The following is a 24,955-nucleotide window of genomic DNA, read 5'->3' as shown; positions in this document are numbered from 1 at the left end:
TCTTTTCATCACACAACGTATCTGAAACCTGTCAGAAAACTCCTTTTTCCATTAACCAGTTGGGAAAGTTCAGGTGTTATGGGGTTTTTAATGGATTACCTGTTGAAGACGGGTACCAACAGGACCTTTCAGTATTCACTGGTGATAAAGTCACTTTGCATTCCTACATGACCAATAAGAGTACTGTAATGTTAAACTAGGATGATATGTTGATGTCTACTATTTTTAGAATTATTATTAAATTGTGGGAAAGGCCACTAAGGTAGTTTGGAAGCTCTGTACCATTTATCTCAGGCTCCACAGAACAAGTGTTTTTGTACAAATGCAACTAAGTGGCAGTGTGGCGCACTGCATTCAGTGCTCAGGTCACAAAAATTATATTCTTGCCTTCTTAGCCATAAAACAGGCATGGACCTCAAATAATATACAATTTAAACTGCAGTTACAGTGTTGGTCTTAAAAATCTCAGCTTTCATCAAAATCATTCACCTCTTAATTGAATTATTGAAGGTGATGAAGACACAGTGATTAAGCTTGTTTCACCCACTCATATAGCTGTGACAACAGGCGCTGCTTTTTAAATAAATAAAAAGAAAAAGAATTCTTCAAGGTCACATTAGCACGAACAAATGTGATTAATCACTATTAACTACAGAAATTGTGATTAATCACGACTGTTTTAATCATTTGACAGCCCCACTGATCAAACAGTTCAGTTATAACTAATCTGACTATTCCAGCTGTCTCTGTCACGGGTGGGCAATAAAGTTCGAGCTAAACTCTTAAGTTCTCCTGGTTCCTTTTTGTGTTTGCTCTTGTTTCTGAAAGTGTAGCTGCTGTATAAGCCTGTTTGTTTATGTGTTGTGTTAACAGGGTGATCAGGGTCTCAGAGGTCCAGTCGGTAATCCAGGAAAAGAGGGCCCTAAGGTAATTTCAGAATTGGGGTTTGGTCAAGGATTGATTGAAGAGGCAGCTGTGAAGGTGTTTTGAAAGCTGCATCGACGGTCCAGCTCTCACGTCTCGCGTTCAGCCTTTCACGTCCACAAATAAAGCAGAAGTCTCCGTCTCCCATTAGCTAAAATACACCACCCCACCTTCCCCCAGCGCTGTTAAGGGCCATTACATGTGATTATGTGTGCCGTTAGGTTACAAAGAGGTGCATTTCAGATCTGCTGTGTGACATTTTCTATTAACCAAATATTTAGCACCGAGCAGATCAAATCAGCGCTGGTTGCCATGGAAGCAGAGAGATGTGGTGTGCTGCAAAAGTTTAGGGTCTATTAGAAGACTGGTCACGTAGAGGGCTTAATGTGCGAGATTATTCTTCCTTCAGAATGGGAGATGTGGAGAGTCCATATGTTGACCTCATGGGGAAGGTTAACAAATGGACCATCCACCTTATGTGTTTTGGGTCTATGGCTGAAATATCTGGTAGTCACTTAAAAAAGTGTCACTCGAATGCCTGTAAGTAGCTTAAAATGTCCGTATTTAAACTAGAACTGACATTAAAATCCAGTATAGCGCTGAGCTGGTGCTGCTGTCTTGACAATTAACGGTTGGGGGTGGGAACATGCCTGAAACATCTTCGTCTTCCCATGACGAAGAGTTCTCAGTCCCCTCTGCCACCCCATCTCTTCCCTGTTCCTTAGTCCTGCTTTAGTCCTACTACAGATATGTGGGGGTCTGGCCTTCTAGCTAAGTTCTCAGAGTTATTCCCCTCCCTCAATCAGTCTTCTCTCATACTAACACTGCCATGTTTAAGACATGGTGTGAACTGACAGACATACTATGATGAATCAGCACTGGTTTAACTGGTTCTGCATTAGACTTCGCTGTGTAATGCAATGATTTTAGTGTAAATACTGTTTAAAAAGGTAAAATAAAATGACTTTATTAGCGTGAGTAATTGATGTAAGCTCTAAATAAGATGCTCTGACTAGAGCTTATCACTCCCGCAGCTTTTCTCTCACAAATCACTTAAGCTACAAACGTCAGCCAACAAGTGTTTGAGCATCTTAACAGTATAGATCATATATATATATTTTTATTTATTGCCATATTTTTATCATGTTAGGACATAGCATTCAACTTCTGTCTGCAAGTCACTGGAAGCACCATGGGTGCAGGAATAAGGTGGATATGAGAACAGTGTTTCATGCTGATGGTGAACTCTTATAATTTCCCTGTGGTTTAATTTTTTGGGTCGGCTTGCAGGGCGTGAAAGGGGAAAGAGGCTTTCCCGGCCCAATCGGGGACAAAGGTGATGAGGTGGGTTCGAAAGGTGACTCTGGAATGACTGGAAGAAATATTTTGCTCATAAAGTACATGGCTTTTTTTCTACCGTGTGTCTAATGATGTGGTTATTCTTTTAAGGGTCCTCCTGGTGTGCCAGGATTTCCTGGAGCAACAGGTCGAACTGGAGCTCCTGTAAGTACATATTATAACTGTCCGAACAAATCAAGCACTTCTGCATTTGTTTTATTTTATTTTATTTTTTTATTTTATTATCAACTTTTATCTCTGGGGTCACCTCAAACAATTCGTGTATGCTGAGTAAATTTGCAACAAACACCGCATCGTGGAGGCCCGTGACAGCATTTCTCTAGAGATTCTCATGCGGGTTCATAACGATTGGATCCTGCGCCTTCAGCTCTGTGTTCAGCACCAGGGACAGCACACTGAACACGTCAGATAGCTGCATCCCAGGCAACGTTCCCAGTTGTTGTTGCAACTTTCTGTGTTGATAACTTGTGAACCACAAGAGATATTGCAAATCTGATTGCGGCTCGACTTCTGAGACAATTCCAGTCTTATTTGATCTGCTACACGTCCACCTTCATGCCCTTGATCCAGTATGGCAGCTTTCAAGATGGCGGCCGTGTTCTGGACATAACCTAAAAGAAAGGCCCCCTCACCCGTTACTCGCTGGGGTCTTCAGATCCGTCATTATCCCTTTTGTTTCTGAATTAAAACTTCTGTGACTTTTGACCCACCCTGTAGTTATTAACTCTCTGGGGTTCAGGAAATTGTCCACATCAGATTCAGTGTCTCTGTATCTGTCTTTGTATCTTTGTGATGATCCAGCTCAGAAATCCAATTCAAACACTTCCTGAATCTGTAGAGTCACCCTTTCCATTCCATCTTATCACGAGATCCTACTGAGATATCTGGGCTGAGATACACGTCATCTGCCTCTTACCATGTGGAACTGGTGGATTCGTCTGTCCGTCTACATTCTGTGTGAAACTGACCAATGGACACTCAGGAAATCACTATGGATTGACCATTACACCGGAAACCCTTCATCCTTCATTCATTCCACATCGGAGACACGTGAGAAACGGCGTGCAGAGAGTCTATGGCTGCTGCAGTGGTTTTTGGAAAGTGGTGATGAAGATAACGGAGCATTTTGATATGAAACATATGAGGATCATGTTACAGGAGGAGCCTCTGAAGGAGAGTTTAAGAAGATGTGCACAAATCAAGACCCCAGAGGGTTAATATAGTGCAGGGGTGGGACACTTTTAGTAGCTTGGCTATGAAGCTTACTTACATATTTGTTAATTAACATGCTGGAGCCTCTTCTATTTTCTCTTAAAAAGCTGTAGCACAGTGTATTTATTTACCTTCTCTACTACTTTTCTCATAAATGTGTCTATATAGCACAATACGTTTCTCCATAGTAACAAGTTCTTGTACCGATGTAGTACAAACTATTTATACCTGACACCAACCTGCTCTGGTGCTTATTTCATGATATTTCTTCATAGTTCTCAGCTGGTTCTATTTAATCAACTGTCTCTTGACTTTTTCAAATGGTGTGAAAAATTAGTAATCAGGTTGCATGGTTTAAATATGATCATTATCTTTACCCAACGCTCCACTTATATGGTCTTCATCTTCACTGCAAATTGCATTAATATAATGTTTTAAGAGCATCAGTTGCTTTCAGTTATGACAGTTACTTTATCTTGTCTCTGAGGCTCTTTAGCTTAAATTAGAACATGATTAAGGCTTTTATGTCAGTAGAGCTGGACTGAACATGTGACATGTTCTCATGTCATCTGGTTATTTGCATGATGTGCTTTAATTCTAGCCTCCTGACAAAACTGCAATACTTTGCATTCTCTTTTAGAAACTTTTACTTGAATTTCATTCCTGGGAATTAATTTCTTTTTACATAATAAAAGAATAAATTTTCTTTTACAGGCAGCATTTTCATCATTTTCAAGATACAGCAGTCAGGAATGCTTGCAAGTCCTGTTGATGTGTAGATTCTGTACATTAGATAGAAAGTAAAACTGCTTGTTTGACAGGGGAATTGGAAAACTGCGGGGCATATACCTCAAAACAGTCCTACAGTGAACTGGACAGAGACGCCAGTGTTTACATTCCCAGCCCCGTCTATTCAGAGGGCTCATTTTTAAACAGTGCCCAGTCTCGTACTTAAAAACAAGCAAAAACTTGTGTGGCAGATTAATACAGATAATTGACAAGTGGGTAAATATGAGACAGAAAGATTGTATCAAAACTGACATGTTGTACTTCTCTGCTGGTGATTACAGTGAAGACATCCTCAGTATTGATTGGTCTGCTATGGATGATGTGCAGCACTCTTTCATGGGTTCTCAGCAGAAAAGTTAACATAAAAAAAACCCATAAAGCATGTTATACGGTACGCATTGCTCCGTAGACAACAGTGAAAAGCAGCACGCTCCACAGAGTTTGAAAAGGCCTCATCTGAGCACCTTCTCCCTTAGTCTGTTCATTGCAGCACTGACCAGTACAATGTACTTTACCACATGTATCTCTTTATTTCAGGGCCCTGTTGGTAGACCTGGCCCTTCTGGCCCAGCAGGACCAAAGGGAGAACGGGTAAGCCATCCTATTGATTTCAGGTTTGGGTGTCCTAAAGACCTTGTATATCCCTGTATTTACAAAATTCGTTCTTATCTTAAAGTAATGACAGTAGACGAGTTTCTCAAAGTCCAAGAAGTATAATACCCAAACAAATAATACCCAAAAGAATAGCATGAATAGTTGTAACATGATTATCACCATAATCATAATTGTCCTCATTTTAACTCATTTTAAGTTACAGTTGAGTTGAAGGGAGATATGAGAAGAGAGACACGTCTGTGTTGTTTTTTAATGGCAAATGGCATCTTTACAAAATGTCTTTGTAATTTACTCTGAAATTTGTGATAGTTTTAGTGACCACGAATGACCTCGTATTGAATTTAAATGACACATTTTCTATTCACAGGCCCATGTCTTTATACTGTATCATCAAAAAAAAAAAAAAAAATTTCCTTCACTTTCTACTGAAAAAGGAGTTTTAAGTAATACCTAAACTTTGGCCTGTTTTCCAGAGTAGAGCTAAATTGTTGTCAGGGCCGTATCATGTCGTTCTTCACAAGACAAGTGTCAGTTTCCTTTTTCTGCTTGTCAATCAGGAAATACAGAAAAAAAACTACACACAAAAGTGGCTCAGCAGCATCTCACAGGATAAAGGCTACAGAACACGTTTGATTCCGGCAGTCACCCCAACACTGGTCACTAGAGTCTTTATTCCTGTAAAGGAGTTTTTGAATATCAATTAGCTGGACCCGAGCCTGTACTGCAGTGGGTGGAACCTTTTAGCCTGCTAACTAATGATATGCCAGCGTTAGCCTAGCACAGCAGACTGCAGCTCAAAATACCTCAGACATTTATCATTTAGACTTCTGAGAAGACATTTTTTATCGTCTACACGCAGTCTTTGGCTTAGGCTAGAGGAGCCAGTTAGCATTAGCTAGGAGGCTATAGATCCAACACCGCGAAACAGGTTTCATGTTGACCTTGTGTCCCTGTAACACCATCTACTCAGTTTGGCTTCCTCAAATTTGAGACTATAGAATTAGAATTAACAACCATTGGTCACTGTTTTGCACACTGTGAAATTAGACCTCTGCATTTAACCCATCTGTGCAGTGAAACACCCACATACATGCACACTAGGGGGCAGTGAGCACACTTGCCCGGAGCAGTGGGCAGCCCTATCCATGGCGCCTGGAGAGCAATTGGGGTTTAGGTGCTTTGCTCAAGGACACCTCAGTCATAGACTGTCAACCAAGGGGATCGAACCGGCAACCTTCCGGTTACAGGGCTGGTTCCCTAACGTCCAGTCCATGACTCCCCCAGTATCCTCTATCCTTGCATAGCTTCTGTTAATCAGAATTGAACCTGTTTTGTGATCAGAAGAGCTGGTACCATGTTAGCTAAGCTAATGCTAACCAGCTACTCTCTCCTGGATAGCAGCACTGTTTAACGTTCAGCTGTTGTTTCTAGATTGATGGCTTGGCATTACTGGAAGGGTGGATTGAAAATCATGCATTGCTTTAATTTATTTCGCGACTGTCCAAGCGAACTAAATTCATTTGATTGTTCAAGTCAAGAGGCTTTCAAGTCAAGAAGTCAAGAGGCTTTTATTGTCATTCCATCTATATACAGGTACACAGTGGAGTGAAATTACATTCCTCCAGGAACATCACGGCGCAACAAGGAACAAAAAGTACAAACGTGCAGACACAGTGTGCAAACAAAAAATTAAGCTAGAAACAATAAATATGATAAATTAAACAGACATTAGACACAGTAAACAGAAAGGGCAGTGCAGCACCAACACAGCACTCATTCTGGACATGAGGTCGTGGAATAAGGTGCAGAGATATTAACATGCTGTGATCTGAGTCACGCAGTCAGATGACAGACATAAACACAGCAGTTACTGAGGTAGAAAGACCAGAGTAAAACAGTGAAAACACAGTGTAGCAGCAATGATCCAGATAGTGCAGGTAGAGCATCAAAAGAGGTCTGTGTGTGTGAGGGGGGGCAGGGGTTAGCTCAGTCCTTGTGAGTTTAAGAACCTGGTTGCTTGAGGAATAAAGCTGTTGCAGAGTCTGGCAGTGACGGCACGGATGCTCCTGTACCTTCTGCCAGACGGCAGCAGTGAGTAAAGTCCGTGTGAGGGATGGATGGGGTCGTCCACAATGCTAGTGACTTTCCGGACACAACGTGTGGTGTAGATGTCCATGATGGAGGGGAGAGAGACCCCGATGATCTTCTATATATGCTGTAGGGTCTTGTGGTCTGAGGCAATGCAGTTCCCAAACCAAGTGATGATGCAGCTGCTCAGGATGCTCTCCACAGTCCCCCTGTAGAACATGGTGAGAATGGGAGGGGGGGGGGGGGGCTGAGCCTTCTGCAGTCTCCGCAGGAAGTAGAGGCACTGCTGTGCTCTCTTGGCTGTGGAATTGGTGTTGAGGGACCAGGTGAGGTTATCTGTGATGTGGACACCGAGGAACTTGGTGCTTCTGACGATTTCCACATCAGAGCTAGTGATGTTCAGTGGGGGGTGGTCACCTCGCACTCTTCGTAAGTCAACAACCATCTCCTTAGTTTTGTCTACATTCAGAGACAGGTTGTTGGCTCCGCACCAGTCCGTTAGCTGCTGCACCTCCTCTCTGTACGCTGACTCGGCATTCTTGCTGATCAGACCCACCACAGTCGTGTCATCAGCAAACTTGATGATGTGATTTGAGCTGTACTTTGCAGTGCAGTCATGAGTCAGCAGAGTGAACAGCAGTGGACTGAGCACACAGCCCTGAGGGACACTGGTGCTCAGTGTGGTGGTGCTGGAGATGTAATTTCCTATCCTGACTAACTGAGGTCTCTCAGATAGGAAATCCAGGATCCAGTTACAGAGGGAAGTGTTCAGGCCCAGCAGGCTAAGTTTTCCAATAAGCTGCTGAGGAATGATGGTGTTGAACGCTGAACTGAAGTCTATGAACAGCATTCTGACATAGGTGTCTTTATTGTCTAGGTGGGAGAGAGCCAGGTGGAGTGTGGTGGAGTTGGTGTCGTCTGTTGAGCGGTTGGGGCAATATGCAAATTGCTGTGGGTCCAGTGAAGGAGGAAGCTGGTCTTTAATGTGCCTCATGATAAGCCTCTTGAAGCACTTCATGATGATGGGACTGTGCACAATGGGACGGTAGTCATTGAGGCAGGACACTAGAGACTTCTTCGGCACAGGGATGATGATGGTGGACCTGAAGCACGTTGGAACAACTGCAGTGCTCAGAGAGATGTTGAATATGTCCGTGAGAACATCAGCCAGCTGTTCGGCACATTCTCTGAGCACTTTGCCTGGTATGCTGTGGGATAATGGTGCTTTTCATGGGTTGTGATTCTGTGTAGAGTTCTCTGCACATCAGCAGTGGACAGATACAGTACCTGTTCACTTGAAGGAGGTGTGGTTTTCCTCACCGTTGTGCCGTTCTGTGCCTCAAACCGAGCGTAGAAGTTGATAAGCATGTCTGGAAGGGAGGCATCACTGTCACAAGCAGGTGGAGGTGCCTTGTAGTTGGTGATGGCCTGCATGCCCTGCCACATATGCCGTGTGTCTCAGCAATGTTGATCATGGATTTTCTTTGAGTAGCCTCTTTGATGGCCCGGGAGCGCTTGGCTCTTGCCACCCTGAGGCTTGCTTTGTCCCTTGACTTGAAAGCCTTGTCGTGTGTTCTCAGCAGCATGCGCACCTCTGCAGTCATCCATGGTTTCTGGTTGGGGTGAGTTGTGAGGGATTTGGAGACAGTAACATCATCATTGCACTTGCTGATGTAGCCAGTCACTGATTCTGTGTACTCCTCCAGGTTGATGGAGTCATTGGTAATTGCTGCAACTCTGAACATCTCCCAGTCAGTGTGCTCAAAACAGTCCTGAAGAGCAGAGATAGCTCCTGGCGGCCGAGTTCTCACTTGCTTCTAGTCTGGTTTGGCACGTCTGATGAGTGATCTGTATGCTGGAATGAGCATCACAGAGATGTGGTCATAGTGGGGGCGAGGCTCAGACCTGTACACGCTGGGGATGTTTGTGTAAACAAGATCCAGCACGTTAGCCCCACAGGTTGCAAAGTCCACATAATCATGAACTTTGGGGATTACTAACTTCAGATTGGCATGGTTGAAATCACCGTCTCCATAAAAACGAAAACACAGCAGTCTTTGAACTCACGCTGGGTAGCCCACTGAATCCGGAGTTAGACCAGTTTATTCTCATGCTCATGAAGCGCCAGGGACTGTAGCAGGCCTAGCTCACACAGCTTTTCCTGCAGTTCGCTTGGAAGCAGAGATTGTGTCTGATTTCTCAGCTGTAGCAGGCTCTGGCGATGGTAGATGATGGTTGAAACAGTCATGATATCTAGTTTTGGTCGGGTTACACGACAGACAGTAAACAAAAATAGTAAAAAAAAAAAAAAAAAAATTCCCGAAGTGGCTGCTGCAGCTACTTGCCGTGCCACCAGAAGTAGAAGCTATTTCTTTGATTCTTTGAGAAGCTGTTCTTTAATTTGGCGAGATGTGGTGGCACAATACCGACATAAACATAGAACCAATCAGGGAATAGCTGTCTCATTGTGTCAAGCCACTGAACGGTTCTGAGGCCCTGAGCACTGTTAGCTTACTGTGCCTAAGAGGCCATGTTGAGCCCGGTTTGTGTGCGTTCTGTTGCGGGCCATGTCTGTGAAGAGAACCACTGCAATGTTTTCTCTCCTCAGAACCATTTATTGACCCTACAGTGGAAAAAAGGCTAAAGTCAAAGTTTTGAATTGTCACGTTCCCTCTACAATCCACACAACCCATATATGCACACTAAGCTGCTAAAACAGCCTGTTTTGAATTCAGTGCTGTGATAACCAACTCATTTCCATTTCTAAACTTTCAGTCTACAGCAGTTCAGCTCTGCCCATTCATAATGAGGTTCTTTTTGAACAGGTACAAAGGTACAAAACAAAGCCACAAATCAGAACAGAGCTCATTTACATGCAGTGAGGCCCAGAGGTCTGAGATCGCTATTGAAAATGCTTCTATTTGCGCTCATTCTTAATTTCATTCAAGATTTTCATGTTGTGTAAAAAAAATTTTACTTGAAATTTAGATCTTTTGGGGGGGTTGATGACTTAAGGTTAAAAAATAAATGATCTTTTTGTACAAAGATTGGATCATAGTGCCTCAAATGAACTTTGAATAGCAACCCAAAATACTGCAGAATCTTCAATATTTCTTCTTCATTTCATTTAATTTAATTTCTTGGTTTACATTTCTTTTCACAGTTCTAAAATTGTTGTCTGGTTTCAGGTATAAAAGACAAAAAAGCCCAAAAAGTACCAAAAACAGGCTAATTCTGAGAGATATGGAAGTAAAAAAATGGTCACGTAAAGGTGAATTAGGACAATTTTTGGTACATAAACCACACAAATGTTGGGACATTTAAAGACTAATGAGTATACTGCTCTACCCTTATGCTTACTTGTAAGAAACTCCCGGTTTAAAACGGAATATTTATCCAATTGTACTGTTTTGTATTCTAAACACTCCCTCAAGCTCTATATTCCCTGCTTGCCAATAAAACACAGCCACAAATAATGATGGCTCTAGAAGTGAGTTGGAAATTATACCCCTTGTGTGTTGGATCAGCCCTCATAGTGTGTTGATTCATGCTTGAAAGAGAAGAGAAGCATCTTCTAACAGCTACTGCCAGCCCACTGAGCCAGAGGTACAAACTTCCAAAGCTACAGAATGAATCTCATTGGAATTCAGCTGCTGCACTAACAGTGCTTGAGAAGCTGATATTGTGTCTGTGGTGCGGTGTATCTGAAATGAGCACGGTGTGAAAAGGTCTGGTGATATTGCTGAATATGGAATTGAAAAAACAAAGGGAAAGAGGCATGTGTGTGTGTGTGTTGTTTGAGGAAAATGATGAAATGATGTAAGTTGTGTTTATGCGTGTGTTTTGTAGGGCAGTGAGGGACCGCCCGGCAGGCCTGGACTTCCCGGACCTCCTGTAAGTTTGATCTGTGTGTTCATGTCTTTGCCTGGTCTTTTGAAAAACAAGCTTTGTTTTTGAAGAGGAGCGTTTCCAGTATCGTATGGGCTGATAAGAAGAGTGACACCAGAGCCGGTTTAAGGGGAGTCTGATCACTTTAAGGGAAGTTAACACTTACTGTAAAGTGGCACTGAAAATACTGATATGACAGCAGTGATATTGGTTGTATTTAACCAAAACCCCCTTAGGAACTTACTTGGTAAAGTTAAGGCCAATCCAAAGCGAAGGTGCTGCATTGCATCATGCAAAAATTCAAGATCATTGACTGACACCGACACTGTGCGTCAACATCTCGTGGTAATGTCTACACTCAGTGGTTCTGGATCTGATTGATGTAAATAGAGATTTTCCATCAGATTGTTGAGTAGAGTGAGGATATATACACCTCAGCCGGTGTAGCAGCTTTCAGTTTTTCATTTTTCTTTTCAAATATAGTAAATACACCTGTGAGGCATAACATCATGACCACCTCCTTGTTTCTGCCCTCATTGTCCATTTTATCAGCTCTACTTACTGTATAGCTGCACTTTGTTGTTCTACAGTTACAGACTTTAGTCCGTTTCTCTGATACTTTGTTAGCCCAATATGTTGACCATCTAGTGATCCGTTCTGCGGTTACAGCATCAGCATTAACAAACCAAGCGCCATTTTTTACAAGCTTTTGCGAAATGTTGGCTGTAGAACAAGTACAGTGACAGCAGTTGTTGGTGTGCGCTCTCAGTTTGGAGAATTAGCTAATCCCCCTAGTAGTTATGTTCTTATAAGGCCTGTATTATTTCCTAACATGCATATGTGCACATGGGCTACAAACAGCCATTGCGAGATTTATAATTCATCAGTCTTCGTCTTGAACCTCTCCCAGCCCTCAATTCCACTGGAGCTATAGTTTGTCCACTGGAGCGGAACCATGACCTGAAAAAGAGCTTGTTTTCGAGCTTGAGGTCTCCTGCTAATTAAAAACCATATTCCAATGCTTCTGGATAGTCTGTGACTAACCATCCCACGTTATTTTTTTTTTGTCCCACAGCAGCTTGAATCACCATCTTCTAGCTCTCATGAACGTTCACAAAAAATCAATACTTTATCCTGTGTTTTTTTCCCAGATCAATATGTTGTTGTATGTTATTTTCTGTTTTTATATTTCATTGCTACAGCGCTGAAGTAATCTGGCCTCATGTCCTGGAAGATGTTAAGTCGATGGGCTTTTTAATCATTTTTTTTTCCCTCCCCAGCTCTTCTTTTTCTTCATATTACGTGACAGCTGAGTTATTGATCTGACTCAGCATGTCTTTAAGACATAACAGCAACTCCGATATGAGTATGTGGGTTTCCGTAACAACCCCTCGACAAAGGACATGCCGACAAGAGTCAGCTCACTCTAATTATTGTATTTGCAGGGTGTCCCCTACGTGGAAGGGAATGGGATGAGCAGTCTGTACAAACTCCAGGTAGAAGATTTCTCTTTTTATTGTGTGGCTTGAAGAGAAAGTGGCAGAGTGATGTAGCTCAGTAGGTCACTTTAGTGAAGAGAGGTCTATAACACCACATTAATAGCCATTTTACTTAGCCAGTTCACTAGTATTTCTGATCACTGCAGACATATGTGTCCTCAGTGTCTTAACGCTGGTTCTGTTTAGCTCAGCACTTCTTTATATACTCTGAGCCAAATGTACATGCAATGCTCTGCAAAAGTCACCCTTTTGTTTCGTTCATTTCCAGCCAAACAGCCATTAAGTTATTCATCTTTCATTGTTTTTCAACAGGAAATGATATAAAAGCGTCCATACCTGAGGATAATAGCAAATCTATCAGTATTTAATTTATCCACTCTTTACTTTTGTGCACCTATTGCCACTTTAACTCTTCCATCCTTCCAATCTTACAATCAACAAGTTACGGCAAAAGATGTTCCCAGAGATCTCACTGGCATTATATTCTCCTTCAGACAGACATTAACATTAACTACCCAAACTCACCTCAGCTGCCTTAAACATTCTTATGTGAATCTAAAAGGCAGTTTTTCTGAGGAGGTTAGATACAAAATCAGGCAAGCCAGGGGCAACAGTGGCAAGGAAAAACTCCCTCAGAGCTGAGGAAGAAACCTTGGGAGGAACCAGGCTCACCAGGGGGGGGGGATCCATCCTCCTCTGGTCAAACTGTAGTAGTACAAGTGATTATACTACTAATATTCATAGCAGTAGTATTGGTAGCTGGTCTGAAGTGGGTAGCAGGAGAGCTCGACAGTCAGTCGTCCTTCAGTGTCTGGCCGGACATGTGAGCGGTCGTATACTCGGAAAAAAGGCAGGGAGAGGGAATTAGTTTCCCTACTACCAAAAGCTAAACTGAACAAGTGAGTTTTCAGCCTAGTTTTAAAGGTTGAGACTGTGTCTGAGTCCTGAACAGTTTCTGGAAGATCATTCCAGAGTTTGGGGGCTTTATAAGAAAAAGCTCTTCCCCCAGCTGAAGCCTTCTGAATTCTAGGAACTATTAATAAGGCAGTACTCTGGGATCTGAGTAGTCATGATGGCTTGCAATAGGAAATAAGGTCTTGCAGGTACTCAGGAGCGAGCCCATGTAGGGATTTCTACGTCAATAAAAGAATTCTCAGATCTGATGTTTTCAGGGCTGTGTGGACGCAAATCTGATCTTTTCAAATCAGACCTGAGCCACTTTCATATGTGGTCCTAGATCGGATACATATCTGATTTGTGGCCATGTGACACTAATGTGACACTCGGATCAGAATTCATGGTTTTTTCCCCACTGCGTGTGCTCCATCATTCAGCGTTACCATGGCAGCATATAATATATAACAAAATATGCTTTTTGCCTGTACTTAATGACCGTTTTGACTGAAAAATAAATGAAGGGTGGTCTCTGACTTATGCACAGTGTTGGATTAAGCACTTTGGAGTCTGCAGTGATCCCTCTAAACAGTCACAATTCCATATGAATGTTTCGCTGGGTAAATCAAGGTATTTATGCAGTCCAACAGAAGACAAAAATTATGTTGTTCTTTTGGATTCGTTTTCATTTCATTATTTAATCCAGACCAGACTGTGTCACATTATAGATTCACCAGTTTGTTTTTGGTGCGCTACAAACTACACGCTACTCAGTAGTACTAGTATTTTGTCCAGATTATGTAGCACAAACGCACATTGGGTGTGTAATGATGTAAATCTGGTGTTTTTCTTAAAAGTTGGGACCCCAGTTTCTCTTATTCATCGAGTTTAATGTATCAGAAAAAATAAAATGCACAATATAAAAAAAGTACTTTTGCACAGGCAAAAGATTTTTTTTACAATATTTTAAATTCCGTAATTGTGCATTTAAATGTTCTTATTTTCACTAAATCAACAAAACATGTCACTTGATTAAGGGTGCCCAAACTTTCGCCTTCAACTGCAGAGTGTTTAAAGTCACACTGATGTTATGTTCTGCTTTACAGAGCGGAGGGGCTACTATCGGTCACCCAGGACCACCAGGGCCTCCGGTATGTATCTCATAAAGACTGAAGCTTATTTATCAGTGGAGGCGACGTGTTCTGAAGCTGTTGTAGGTGCCCAGGTGGAGTGGAGTAGCTGTTTGTGACAGAGAGCTAATTGAACTGCAGAGCGCTCTTAAAAACCATCAGTATGTTTCAGCCAATTAGCTTATCAAGGCGGTGACACTCAGGCTCATCTCTACCGTAATGTGTTCTTCCTCTGAGGAGCTTGAGAGCCTGCACCACTGAATCCTTATCAGCAGGTCTCAAAGGACCTGAGTGAGAACCCTTAGGGTGTCCTTGAGTTAAGCCAGGCCTGAAGCCTCTTGCTGGGCCATGGTAGGCAATATGACGTGATACATGATACATGATGCTTTCATGATACATAGTATATCACTTATAAACTTATATCAATAAGTTTAATGATCTGAAACAGGCAGAGTGGACCTGTTTTGCCACATTTACAAATGCTATTGGAAGGTATGATGATAATAATTACAATAGTAACAATAATAGTAATAGTGATAATAATAATATCTTATTTAGCACTTTTCATGCTGGTGGCAGCTCAAGGGCTTTACAGCCAGGCGACAAATTTACCTCAAAATTGAACTTAGTCTTAACTCAAAAAGTCTGAATTGTGGGAAAAAATCCCACATACAGACCTTTGCAGCCGTGCTGTGCTGTGTAAGCATGAGCACAACAAATGATTTCTTTTTTCATTGTGGTCAGTTAAGCAATAGAACTCGAGAGGGAGTGCGTTACTAGAGAACTAGAGAGGGAGTGCGAAATATCGTGAAATAACCACATGATTTGGTCCCCATAGATCATCACAGCTGTGATGTTATTAGCAATATAACAGTTAAATTAATACAGTAAGAAATGAATAAACTGGCCGTGAACGCGGCGTTTAATATGTTTTAATTTATTATAGCTCCTTAACGAGCAGCTTGTTGCTACATCAGACTATCGAGCTCCACCTGTTCGCTGGCACAGCCGGCAGTTCGTTCTCCAGCTCGGCACAGACCAGCTGACAGTTTGGGAATTTAGTGTCGTCTCATCTTCATAGTCTGACAAATCGGCTGTCGGTCAAATGTGATCTTAAAAGTGTCCGTTTTCTGTTTGTGGCAAAGTGATGAGTAAAAACGTTCAAATGGCTTGAGCGTCTCCTACAGCTGTCAAAGTCGCTGCTTAGCAACAGCGTCTAGCGGAGTGATACAGTGTTTGAAAAAAAAGACGTGATGTTATGGTGAAATGAATGCTGCATTTCTGAAATCAGTACAGAAGAGGAGAACCAGGGGAGCTGGCCCCATCATAGGTTAAGCCATTTACAAGCAGTTTAGCACATCTGAGATTAAATCAGTATGACAATGCAAAAACTGTAAAAGGGCACATGCATATGTATTAAACTTCACGGAGTAAGACTGCTGGTGTTTTTGTCTTTATTAATGTGCGTAGAAGGAGCTGGACCTAGATCAGCACTCTTGTGGGTCACTGAATCAATTTGTGGAAAAGGGAAATAGTGTTACTTAAGCGTATGAGAACGTAGTTACATTGGTCTGCATATAGACTTCATACGTGTGATTCAAAATGTTCAAGAAGCATCTGTTTGTATGGAACAGACTTAACCATAGAAATCTTTAAATGTATTTACATGGTTGTGCAATCTTTTAAAAGGATCAGTAGCTCTATATTGAGTTTCTTCCAGCACTAACACTGGGCTCTTCTTTGATTTTAGGGCCCGAAGGGGGATGAAGGAAGAGTGGTAAGTTGGCATTTTCTATTTGTGCTTCATGCTGTTGTTGTGCCTTTCTTTGCTGATAGATTACAGAGAAAGACTGTGTGCCTCTAGTGTTTGGGTCAGCCTCCACAACTGCCCTTCATGGCTCATTCCAAGTTAACTGGTTTATATTGTACATTAAGATGGCCAAGATATTAAAATGTTGTTATATAATTCTGCTGGACACTTCATTGCACAACAGCACTGCAGAAATGGTAGTTCAGTAAAATCATCTTAATTGAGTCAGTACATGTTAAGATGATGGTAGGACTATTAATTGATTATGTGACATATTTCTAGACATTTTTTGCCATAAGTGATTTTATCAAGTGAAATTATCTCACTGTACTGCTGGATAATTTCAATAAAACAATCAGAATTATCTTAAAAGAAACTTTTGTTTGATAAAATGACTTCAGACAAGTAAAGCCCTTTGGAACATGCAATTCATGGTAAGAATCAAGGTATCCTATTTTTGAGGTATTCAGGAGTTTTGTTAAAAGCACTTACCAGCAAGTAAACAAGACATATCTGTGTTTTTTCCGGCCACTTTGTTTCACACAGGTCTGTTTTGTTGTAACACTGTTTCCAGAGTTTTGATTGAAGCAGTTAGTAGGAAGCACTTATACTCATGTGTTTTCCAAGAGACAAGCTATTTTATTTTATGCGTCTGTTTTTTATAGCACTGTTGCACAATATCTGATTGTGATTTGTCTGATCAGGGTTGTATTTCGGATTGAAATGGGATGGGCTTCTCCCAAATTAACCCCCAGGCCTCTTTTTGCCAAGAATACTGGCATTTCCTACATTATGCATTTCTGCACCTTCATTTTTGAGACTTGAATGCTAAATGTACTGTGCCAAACTGTCAGTTCACAAGCTCAGCATCATCAGGCTTCATTTCCCCAGGTAAAACAATGAATATGGTAGGTATGGGTCTGTCTGGCCCCGATGTCCTCCGCGAGAGTGACCACACCTGCTCTACATAAGGGAAATTAAAGTGGCTTTACTGCGGGATCGAAGGGGTGGTGTCCAGGAGGCGAGACTCAGGATTCTTGCCCTCGCTCTTGCCCTCGCTCTGGAGTTCGAGACCCGCCTTCTTGCCGGCTCTTGCGGAAGAGCGAAAGTCAGTGGTTGGTCCTTTGCATGGCAGTAAAACGGCCCATTCCTGTCAAAGTTAAGCAATGAACTCTCCCAGATTCACTGGTCTGGCTGGGACTTGTGGCTACTCAAGCATGATTGGACAAACCCAACACACATCTCCTTCACAAATGAGTGATCAGGGCAGAACCGGAGCATTTCCACTTATTTTTCTAATATTGTTATCACACTCGCTGACCGGTTCATACATGCCTGCACAAACGTTCTCAAAATAAGACATCAAGCTACAATGGTAACAATGCACTTCCAGCAGTGTAACATTCGCATTCCCAGCCCTCATGGGGGCAGTTGTGATTTCCCTTTTTTCCCCCTATGTTCTGCTGCAGTGTGATTTTTCACTACCATGCTAATTTGACATTTGAATAAATAGTCCCAGCAGCCCCGGCGCTGAGCCACAATTGCCCCAATCCGTCTCGCAGCAGATCCTCCTGCCTGGCTCACTCCCCTCCTGGCGTTGCTCCGTTATTCATGACAATGTACATGTGTGACAATTACCTTCGCCATACGTCTCTGTCTCATCTGTCAGCCGCGCTCTGCGCCGAGGCCCTGCCGGGGTCTCGCTTTCTGCAGATGGAGCTCTGCTGTGGACCCTATTTTCTCTAGAACTCTAATCCAAGACCCCCACTGTCTTCAGGTAAAATTGCCCTGTGAAGGCCATATGTGCAGTGGAGATAGACATGGATATTAAAATGTATGGATATCGGACCCCGTCTTGGCGTCCTTATATTCGATTGAGCCTTATGTAGTTTGAAAACTTTCACTGAACATGTAGGTACAAAATTTATACAGTACAATATAGTATAGCTGCTGCTATGGAAACAGAGGGATGATTTATCATATGTTTTTAATACCACTTCTCAATAAGACTACCTTTATAAAACGTTTATGAATGGTTTTAAATTAAGGTATTAATGGTTATTAATTAGGTGAACAACACCTTTATATATCATTATACTTTACATGATATTATAGTGTCTTATTTTACATCCAGTATACAACAGAAATCTGCAGTGTCTTTGTGTTTAACAGTTAGGTGTTTATTATATATCTTTAGAATGATATGGTGAAATGTGGCTCTTCAGTAAATAATTTAATAAAGGCCAAATAAATCTTTAATAAGCAATTGTGAAACTGAATAAGGCAAAAAAAGAAAAGTAACTAGCCAGATCTGAGCTTTAACAGTGTAGATGAATGTTAGCTCAAAGGTCATTGTTGCCTTTTGTATTACGCCATTGATGCCCTAATTAATTACCACTAATATACTAATTCTAAACCATTCATAAACCCTTTTAATGGGTCAGCTTATTGTAATTTGGTTTAGCAAGTCAACCAGAAAGAGCGTGTTGAAAAAATGAGGCAGGAACACAAACGGCTTTTATGCTGTTTGTTAAAGGGTTTAAATGAATTGAATGAATCCAGAAAACTGGACAGTTTTGATGGACTTCTCCTTAGTATTACCTTTGTGTTGTCAAAAGCTTGCAAGCTTTCAGACTATATGTCTTAGCTGAAGCTAAGCTTGCTGCAGGGAGCTTTTTTGAGGGACTGACTCTCTGGGTGGTCATATAGGCAAGACCTTCTGCTGAGAAAGCAATCAGATTCCTCTCTTCAATTCCGAGGATTCCGATTGCATGTGCTGAGACTGCGGAGAACATGGCACAGAACCTCACAGCAGCCGATACTGCATCCCACAGGAAGCGGAACGGAATGTCCTCGAAAATATGGAAATATTTGAGACAAAATATGACAAACAAGCATTGGTGTGTGATTTATCGTTCTGTAGTCCAGCTGTTAGTTTGTAGAATCATGTATGCCTAAACACATCAACTCAAGCATAGCTCTGTTCTGAGCTTGTGGCTCTTCTTAATTGTTGGGATATTGAAGAAGCTGCTGTAGCTTCTTATTAGCAGAGTAAGAATTCAGCAGGATAGCAAGAGGTGACACATTCATACCTTCTGCAGAAATGGCTTGTTTATTTGTTACCTTCACAAAACAGCTACTAATTGCCTCATATGTGAGGCACAGTATTGGCTGTTATACAGTTTTGTTACCATACGTGTCCCTCAGTGCACTCTAGCTCTACCAGACTGACACTGGCAGACTGTAATGTACATGTTAATGATGTCATGCGCTTGTTATTCGGGTCTTAATTTAGCCCAAATTCTGCCTGAATCTGACCTGACCTGGACCTCAGCACAAGGTTGTACAAAGTAAAGCTGTACAAAGTAAAGCTAAATTCACTTCGCTGAGCTCATTCATCAATCAATGTCCGTGTTCTTAGTTTTTAAAAAATGATTCAGATATTTTCCTGATTCCACAAAAATGACATATGCTACATCAACTTAAATTACATCCATTCATCTCCTAAGCTTGTGCTTCTTGGTCACGGGGGGTGCTGGAGCCTATCCCAGCATTTGTAGGGTGTGAAGGCAGAAAACACCTTGGACAGGTCGCCAGTCCATCACAGGGCAGATACACAATCATATACATTCACACTGAAGGGCAGTTTAGTGTGTCCAGTTGGCCTGACTGCGTATTATATGGAGAGAAACCTGCAGACTAAAACCATCAAGGATGGTCACTCGGCCGGGGAATCAAACCCAGACCCTACTTGCTATGAAGCAACAGTGCTATCAACTTAAGTTAGATTCGTTCGCCTGCAAACTAGAAGGTGACGCAGTTTCATTTAGGACTAGAAATGCGCCTGTGTGCAGTGAAAGGACACATCAATGTTCAAACCATTTCAGCTTTCGCTGCACTGGAATCTGACGTTGGGGTATTTCATTCAGTAGAAACATGCAGACAGAAGACAGATGAAAATCCAAAATAGAGGACAGGAGCAACACTGTGCCCTCTTTTCTGTTCTGTATGCTTCTTTGCCTTCGCGTCTGTTTGCTTGGCTCTGTATTTGTCCATCACCAACATTTTCTTTCGATGGCCCATATTCATGCGTCTGCGTCTGCCGCTCCATCTTTGTGTTGTCTAGTCTGTAGGTGTCCTTAAATGAAGAAATGTCTGATAGTAAATTTAAAATAACGTTTTTAGTGTGGACTGCATTGATCTCACACTGACCTCACTGCAAAAGCAGTACTAACTCAGTAAAATAGGGAGGAAAATATATGAGGGGGTGAAAGAAAAGCAGGATAAATACAGGCCAAAGCTGATGGGAGATGGTTTACAAGAAGCATGACTGTGAAATTTAAACTCAGTTCAACAATTTTTGAATATTAGATTAATTGGCCATCCAATGCTCCACTGTTTTTTTTTTGTGTAAATACATTTAGGGCAGGCTGTTAATTTGAAGATATTACTTTGTATATGTGATAGATCAGACCGCTGTTAAGGTAGACTGGGTATGAATGGTGTAAAATTAGTTAACTGTTATTTAAAACGTCATAAAAACCATAAAAAGCAGTAATAAGTCATGTAACACAAAAAGGGCAGCGGTGAGCTCTGTGTCATGAATATGGATATATGAGGAAGTCAGTTAACCAGAACTGAGCTCTAACAGAGTGTGGGCTCACTGTTCGGCACGCAGCAGGTCACTAGTGCCTTCATATGTTGTAACTGCTTATTAAACATGTGAAAGTGTTTATGGCATAATTAATCACAATTTTAAACTATTCAGAAACGCTTTATAAGTATAGTCATATTTGAATCCCATAACATTTCAGGCTTATTACATACTAAGCCTTAGTATGTATTAACAGGAACTTTCAATGCAGACTAATGGAGCTTTTCTTAGGTTATAGAAGTGTGTAATAAAATTTTAGGTCTGCCAGCAGACCCACGGCTTGGCCAGGGGTTAAAGTGGTACCACCACAACAACATAGCCCAGCTTGATGACATTTGAAACTCAACTCTAAACAGTTTTTAAACATTGAATGGAAATTTTGTCCAACCCTGCAAGAATTACAAAGAAATGGAGCTTTGCTTCAGCAAAATGTGGCTGCATGGACACCAAACACGATCAGCTGCATTTCATGTAAAGTTGACTTTGATGGGTAGTTTGGTGAAAAATCAGATCTACATGATTTGTTTCGAGTGCAGCTGATCAGCCAGAACATGTTTGAGGTCCATTCTGCGTTCCATGTCCACAGTTTCTCTTGTCAGCATAACAAAGTAGAATCTTTAAAACTACAACATGAATTTCAGAATTTGTTAGTATTTGGTGGCGTGTCCCTCTTCTGCTTTAATGTCAGTGTGCGCTCAAGCTGCATGGACTCCACAGATTTGTTTCAAATTCTCTGATCAGCAGATCAAATCCACCTGAGAGTGGCCTGAACACGAGCTTCACTGAAGAGATCAGACCAAAACAAATAATGAAAATAATCGGATAATCTTTTTGTATAAAGGCCTGAACACGGTCATCACAAATGAGCTTATGTTTGAAAGGTGATCTAGAAATAGTGCAGAAAGATCTTCCTTCCAAAGATTTTACTTTGTTTTTCAAATTAGTAAAACTTTGTTGTTTATTTTCAGTTTTAAAGAGACAAATTCCAGATTTTCTTTGTGATCTTCGAGTTGTGGGCGCTTCATGTAATGTTTTCTATAGGTAGAGTGCTGTCAGTGTAGCTGAGCGTGTGAATGGAGAGGGTGTTACAGTCAGCTGTTCTGCTCTGCTGAAGAGCTCTAAGTCAAAGCGATTTGTTAATAGGGGCGTTTGCGAAAACGGTGCCGTGCAGAAAGGAAGCGCTTTGTCACAGCACTAATGCGACAGCGTTAACTGGATGCACTTGTCAACATTCTTCCAGGAGATTAGTGCTTCACTCTTAATTGAAATAATCTGCAACATCCAGGCAGCAGGCAATGTAAAGTGTGGCTGTCATGCACAGAGCATTATCTCTGCTCTTTCTTACTCATCCTCACTGTTTTGTTCACACAAACACAAATGAAGAAACTGAACACATGAAGACTCGTATACATGTATATCGTCACTGTGGTTGAACAAACGGTCGTATCGCCAAACGGTCATTTGACTGGGGAGATCAAACAAACAACTGTGAACAATACGATGTGAATTTGTGTAACCCCTGAAAATCCTACGCTTGTTATATAAAGCTTATTATGTATTAACTACAGGAACTTCAATACAAATTAATGGAGCTGTTCACAAGTGATAGAAGTGTGTAATAAATCCTTGGGCCACCTGCCGGCCTATGTCTTATTAAAGGCTTAACCTCTCCACGAGGAGAGGCACTTGGCTTTACATCGTATTATATTGTTTGTGTGTATGTTTTGATCACATCCACGGAGATAGCGGCTCTTTTCCAGCTGTGGCTCAGAGGCTTCTTGGGCTGTTTGGGTGACGCTACATCACAACTATGATGCATGTTCGGCTGCATGAGCAGCGCTACGCTGCAGCTACGGGACCTCTCGGGCCGGCTGCCTAAGCAACCCTACATTGCAGCTACGTTGCTACCTGTGTCAGGCTTCCTGGTTCTCGCTGTGACTCCCATACTATCAAGGACTCCACTTCCCAGAATTCCCCTGTCAGTCACAAGACTCTCTCCACCAGTCATAAACCACCCAGCAGATCACAGTCACCTGAGTATTAATCGAATGTCGCTGCACTGCAGCTATGAGGCTGCCTGGACTGGTCGTGTTCGTTTGAGGATTTCAGGGTCGGCCTGCTGTGTGATGTACCGTAGTTGCGGTGTGAGACTTTCCCCGTAGTTAAGGACTCTTTCCAGGCTAGCTAACTAACTAACTGTACCATGGTTAGTGAATCCCCCTCCTGTGTGTGTGTGTGTGTGTGTGTGTGTGTGTGTGTTCTGTGTTATGTATTGTTAATTATATATTGACTGTAAACCATCCTTGAGCATGGGGAAAGCGTGAGTGATGATGATGATGATGATGATGACGAGGAAGCCCAGTTACCCTCCAATACCGAATAATTTAGCTAATCAGTCTTTCATTAAATGGATAATCCCTTTTTTATGGACAAATAAATGTAACAAAACAGACAAAATTAAAATAAAAAAAGTTAAATAAGCAATTTAGAAACTTTTCCAATGACATCCATGAGATTTTGGTCCTGTAATGTTACTAAAACATAGTTATTTGACACTCTGTGTTGAGATAAACTCTCCTTTTTTTTCTTAACAGGGTGACCCAGGTCCAATGGGATTGCCCGGGCTTGAAGGACTGCCCGGCGCGAAGGTAAGAACCAGTGAAGACCTGGCAGGATTACTCAAAGCTCACAACTACAGTGCGTGACCAAACGAACTCAGTGCGTCTACTGAGAGATGTATTTTATTATCCACACAAATACCATTTCTATTTTAATCGGTTTTACTATTGTTTAGGCAACATTCGTGCCAACAAAGCACTTCGGCAGAATGAAGTCTAGTGTGAGATGAGGTTTCAGACAGTGTGTGAGTGTGACAGAGAAGGATAGTGCGTGTCACAGGCAGCCGGAGCGGAGAAGTGAGTGATTGAGTGAGTGAGTGAGCCATGAGAGAAGAGAGAGAGAGAGAGAGAGTGATGGAGCTGGAGTAAGAGGGTTTGGCCATATGTCAGCTCCAGCTGTGTGATGAACCTGTGGGAGTGTGTGTGTAGAAAACCTGAGGTGGAGTGCTGGAATGGAGCGCTGTCTGCCCTCCATACACCCCATCAGCCGTAACATTAAAAGCACCTTATTGTCCTTTTATTCAGTTCCACTGACCATAGAGTTTCACTCTGTAGTTGTATAGTTACAGACTGTAGTCCCTCTCTGTTACCCTGTTCTTCAGTGGTCAGGACCCCCACAGAGGAGGTACTGTTCAGGTGGTGGATCATTCTCAGCACTGCAGTTTGGTGGTGTGTTAGAGACGACAGCTCATCTGCTGCTGCACAGTTTGTGTTGGTCATCCTCTCGTCCTTCATCAGTGGTCACAGGACGCTGGCCACAGGACGCTGTTGGCTGGATATTTTTGGTTCTCGCTCCAGCAGCGACACTGAGCATGAAGGATAATGTACTTCAGTTGTATTTCACTCTTAATAACTTGCATGGGTCTTTCAGTCATTGCAGGTTAGATTTTTGTTCATATTTTGAATGAAGTGTTTTACAGCCAATTTTGCTCGTGTTTATCAGGAGTGACAAAATATGTGGGGGAGAGTTTATGGCAGCCTAGTTTCTCTGTATTTCCTCCGAAATCAGGACGTTTTTGTCTTAGAAATATACGAAAACACACACACACTCACACATGGCAAAACATGAAGGCCTCCACAGCAGGATTAGAAAGAACTAACAACAGTAAACAGACATGTTTTTCCTCTCCAGACGGTCTATTTTAAAGCTTTATTCTTTTAACACAGACTCATGAGAACCAGCCCCTTTTCTGCAGTGTCATCTCGAATGGGCAGGAACAGAGCACCTTGCTGCAGCTTTCGTATGAAGGAGATTGTTTAAGTGAACAACGCTAATGTGGCTACCAGTGAGTGGAACGTAACGTGTTGTCACTGAGCATCATTCAAAGCCAGTTGCCTTCAGGTGGAAGGCAGGATTAAAGCAGTAGCCCTTCATTTGCTAGTCAGCAGTCAAAAGTGTGCTTATATATAAGGTCAAAAAATCAAATAAACCTAAAATACAATTGAAAATAATTGAGGCCTTCATGAGCATTTCA

General features: G+C 41.9%; 1 protein-coding gene across 1 annotated transcript in view; it reads left to right on the top strand.

The window, feature by feature from the left end:
• Positions 1-24,955, top strand: part of LOC108429281 (collagen alpha-1(XIX) chain) — a 269,795-nt gene that overhangs the window by 208,172 nt on the left and 36,668 nt on the right. Inside the window, exons 38-46 of the mRNA XM_037532973.1 lie at positions 874-927; positions 2,215-2,268; positions 2,374-2,427; positions 4,822-4,875; positions 10,837-10,881; positions 12,321-12,371; positions 14,375-14,419; positions 16,149-16,175; positions 23,457-23,510. Of these exons, the coding sequence (XP_037388870.1) occupies positions 874-927; positions 2,215-2,268; positions 2,374-2,427; positions 4,822-4,875; positions 10,837-10,881; positions 12,321-12,371; positions 14,375-14,419; positions 16,149-16,175; positions 23,457-23,510 (438 nt within the window). The remainder of the gene's footprint in view (positions 1-873; positions 928-2,214; positions 2,269-2,373; positions 2,428-4,821; positions 4,876-10,836; positions 10,882-12,320; positions 12,372-14,374; positions 14,420-16,148; positions 16,176-23,456; positions 23,511-24,955) is intronic.

Source organism: Pygocentrus nattereri, chromosome 22 (genome assembly GCF_015220715.1).
Source record: "Pygocentrus nattereri isolate fPygNat1 chromosome 22, fPygNat1.pri, whole genome shotgun sequence".
NCBI lineage: Eukaryota > Metazoa > Chordata > Actinopteri > Characiformes > Serrasalmidae > Pygocentrus > Pygocentrus nattereri.
This window is presented reverse-complemented; position numbering and strand designations above follow the sequence as displayed.